At 41.1% G+C, this 4,052-nt stretch overlaps 1 protein-coding gene across 2 annotated transcripts in view; it reads right to left on the bottom strand.

The window, feature by feature from the left end:
• Window positions 1-208: 208 nt before the first annotated feature.
• The window catches only part of TUBGCP5 (tubulin gamma complex associated protein 5), a 37,505-nt gene continuing 33,661 nt past the window's right edge, over window positions 209-4,052 (bottom strand). The window contains exons 22-23 of one of the 2 annotated variants that reach the window (XM_042460033.1): window positions 2,383-2,483; window positions 209-1,356 (exon numbers count right to left, since the gene is read on the bottom strand). In XM_042460033.1, coding sequence (XP_042315967.1) covers window positions 1,310-1,356; window positions 2,383-2,483 — 148 coding nt within the window. In that variant the 3' untranslated portion in view covers window positions 209-1,309. The remainder of the gene's footprint in view (window positions 1,357-2,382; window positions 2,484-4,052) is intronic. The other variant, XM_042460032.1, reaches the window with a different exon arrangement.

Genomic DNA, 4,052 nt, shown 5'->3' with positions numbered 1-4,052 from the left:
AAGAAGGCATTAGTAGAGACTATGACCAAAAAGAAGATATCTGGATTTTCAAAGGAACAAAAAGAGGATTTAAATAGGCCGATATCCAGATTGGAAATAAAAGAGGCAATCAAAGAGGCCTGACGGCCTGGGAGCAGAATATTATAAAGCCCTAGAGGAAATTATTACTTTGCTTTTACATTATGAACAAGATCCCAATCAACAATTTAGTATGTCTCCAGAGTCATTGAGACATACTAATACAGGGCTGATACCCAAAACAAAAAAAGATTAATGTGAAGTGGACAATTATAGGCCAATTTCTTCATTAAACCAGGACTATAAACCCTATGATCATATTCTGGCTAAAAGAATCAAGTACATTCTCTCTACTTGGATGCATCACGATCAATGTGATTTCTTGCCAAACAGACATATTAAAAACAATATATGAATTCCATTGGATACTAGCGAATACTATTACAGAAAACCAGATAGAAGCTTGGTGCTAATATTTCTTGATGCGCAAAAGGCATTTGATAACATCAGCTGGGATTTTCTGAAGCAAATTGTCGTGAAGACAATTGAAGAAGGCAACTTTCAGAAGTGGGTTGGCGCAATATATGACAAACAGTACTCACAGATTATCATAAATGGAGAGAGAACCATATCTTGTGAAATCTGTAGAGGAACTAGGCAAAGCTGACCTCTTTCGCCACTGCCTTTTATCTTTGCTTTGGAATGGTTATGTTGCTGTATTAGAGAGGATATCAACATCAAAGGCGTTAGAGTGAAAGGCTATGATTTAAAACTTAAGGCCTCTGTGGATGATCTTATTCTTTATCTAGCAGAACCAGTAGACAGTATAACTCCACTTCTAGACCAATTAAAGAGGTTCGGGAAAGTGGCAGGTTTTAAGATTAATAAAGTCATAAATGACTGACACTGCATTTAGGGTTATGAACACTAGGAGCCAAGTAAATGGAAGTTTGTTTTATGCATTAATTTTATGGGTTGTTCTTCACATGTTCCTCATAGAGGAAAATAACAATCTGGGTAGGGCAAATTAACATTTAACATACAGAGCAGATAGTATATACATAGTTTTAAATATTTCATTTACGGAAACACTTTGACCGTATGTATCGGTACATTTATGCACAAATGTGTGACTCCTGGGATACAGACCGCAATCCTGTAATCACTCAGAATAAAAACCCAGCCATCTACATCTCAGTATATACTTCAAATAGTAGTCTGTATCACAATGCTGGAAAGAAGATGTTGCCTTAGTTTCCATACTGCAGAGTTCATAGAAATCTTTATTTTGCTAATTTTGTTCCATTCCAGCCATAAGCGACAACGCTAAAGATTCCACTGTGAATCAAAACACAAATCAAAATGTGTTAATATTTATAGAGGATAAAGATTAGAGTCTATTATCTAAAGAGAGAAAAATATGTTCTTAAACAAAACGTGTCACAACTAGGTAATACTATTGCAGGTTGAGTATCCCTTATTCGAAATTCTAAATCTGTAATGCTTTAAAATCTGTAAATTTTTGAGCACAACACGATTGGGCAGCAATAGCTGTCATAGCAAGCCTCAGCCACCAGGTGTACATTCTTTGGGCTCCCCCACCTCCGAGGAGAGGAGAGGAGAGGAGAGGAGGGAAGAAGATGCTTCAGTCAAATTTGCAGCCAAACTTTGCACAAATGGTGGCTGCAGTGGCTACTCCTTCACTTCCATCTCCCAGCTGAAGTGAGATTTAGGTTAGGATGTGACAGAGGCAGCTGCTGGTGACCTTCTTGACCTTGGCTTAGAGGAGAGCCCCACGCCAAACAGATAGTCCCCTTCTCCAGGACTTACCGCTGATTCCATCATTGTGTGTGTGTGTTGCGTGCTTTCAAGTCGTTTCTGACTTATGACAACCCTAAGGTAAACCACTGCTAGATCATGAGGGCTGATCTAGACATGAGTGGAAAAGCACTTTCAGTCTTGCTAAGAAAGGGGGTTTTCTTGGGAAGATTTGTTCAGAGGTGGTTTGCCATTGCCCTCCCAAGGCTGAGAGCATGTGATTTGCCCAAGGTTTCATGGCTGAGCTGGGAATCAAAACCCTACTTTCAAGAGTCATGCTAGACTCTTGTCTTATGCCAAAATCCAAAAAAACTCCAAAATCCAAAACACTTCTAGTTTCAAGCATTTTGGACAAGGGATACTCAAGCTGTACACTATTTCCACAATTACCATCTTAAATTACAATATTTCTAACAGATTGGTTATTAAAACAGTAATTATGCTTTAAAATTTAGTCTGAAGGCATTAAACTGCAGCACAATATATTTTGCAATTTTTAAAACTCATTTTTAATTTTTTAAAAAGATACCCATTCGGAACACTTACAATGTGGGAAAGAGCCTCTACAGACTGCTTTATTCAGGACTGTCACAAGGAACATATGGCAGTTTTTAAAATCTGATTCCATCTTGGTTATAGATTCCATCCTATGAATAGTGGAGAATGATTTAAGGAGACAGTACTTAAAAAAATCAAATTGTACTAGAAAAAAAATCATATCCTTCTAAAGGAAATGCAGAAACAATTCTGATTTTTCCCCATAATCATTTTAGTTTTAAAGACAAAGGCACCTAGCAAATGGAATCATTCTTAACTGAGGCCTCAATATTCTAATCTGGAACATATTTAGGCTTTTACACATGTGCAACAGTGTATTCAGAGTACAGGTATATGCAACAGTTCTGTCACATCCACTCAGCCAGACAATGGTGCGTTACAGACCGGCATACAGGGACGTCCTCAGGACGTCCTAGATTTAAAAAGGGGCATCACTTCTTGAAGCCCCCAAGCCTAATACGTCCTGAGGACATACAAGATGGCGGTGCCCCATCTACATGGGGGCCGCCATGATGGCGTCACAAACGCGCCGCCTCCAAATGAGGCGGCACAGATGTGATGCCGTTGCGCCGCGCAAGGGCACTTAGTGGAGCTCCTTCCTGGTCTTGCGTCGCTGGGCGCAGCCTTTAGATGGCTGTGCCCAGTGACGCAAGGGAGAAAGGGGCCAAGTGGCCCCTTTCTCCTCCTCCCCACTGCCGCTTGAAGCCCCAAGGACACCCCTTTCCAGGCCTTGGGGAAGGGGCCTTTTGCCGCTTCCATGCGGCCTGGAAAGCTGCGGATCGGGGCCTCAGTGGCTGCTGCTCTGGCCACTGAGGCCCCGATCCGGCGGGGAAAGGGGCGGGTGCAGCCCTCTGCTTTTCAGTGGTATGTAACGCGCCAATCTTTCCCACTATCACATAATTTGATTTCATCTGACTTTTCTCCAACATGGAACCCAAAGATTACACAGTACGTTAAAAGAAAATAGCTAAAACAATCCATCATAAAAAATTTTAAAAGCATTAAACAACTATCCGCTTGAAAACATTAATTAAGAACATTTAATAGCACATATTCCAAAATTTCATGGGCATGTGCAATGGTAGAAGTGACCACTATCCTATCACAACACTTGTTTGTTGTGTGCCTTCAAGTCGTTTCCAACTTATGGCTACTCTAAGGCGAACCTATCATGGGATTTTCTTGGCAAGATTTGTTCAGAGGAGGTTTGCCATTTTGTCCTACTAGTTGTTTCCAACTTATGGCTGAAAGAGTGTGCCTTACCCAAGGTCATCCAGTGGGTTTCCATGGCCAAGCTGGAAATTGAACCCTAGTCTCCAGAGTCACAGTCCAACACTCAAGCCACTACACCACGCTGGCTCTCAATTCATGTAACATAATTTGCCACTGATGAAGCAACCATAGTATCACAATATGGACCAATGCTAGGTCATGAGGGCTGATCTAGGCTGAGTGGAAAATCTGCTAAGCAAGCCATAGGGCACTCTCTTCCACCAGCAATTCACCTTGTCATTTCACATATTATTCCTGCAAGCAGCAGTAGGAAGGAGGTAAGTACAGCTCTGCTGCTGAGGATGACACCCAATTCTCTGGATCAATACATGACTTTCTTTTTCTATAATGGCCAGTCTTGTTCTAATTATTGTAAAACTGATGGG

This window comes from Sceloporus undulatus, chromosome 3, assembly GCF_019175285.1.
Source record: "Sceloporus undulatus isolate JIND9_A2432 ecotype Alabama chromosome 3, SceUnd_v1.1, whole genome shotgun sequence".
Lineage (NCBI taxonomy): Eukaryota > Metazoa > Chordata > Lepidosauria > Squamata > Phrynosomatidae > Sceloporus > Sceloporus undulatus.
The sequence above is the reverse complement of the archived record's forward strand: the minus strand, read 5'-3'. Positions and strand labels throughout refer to the sequence as shown.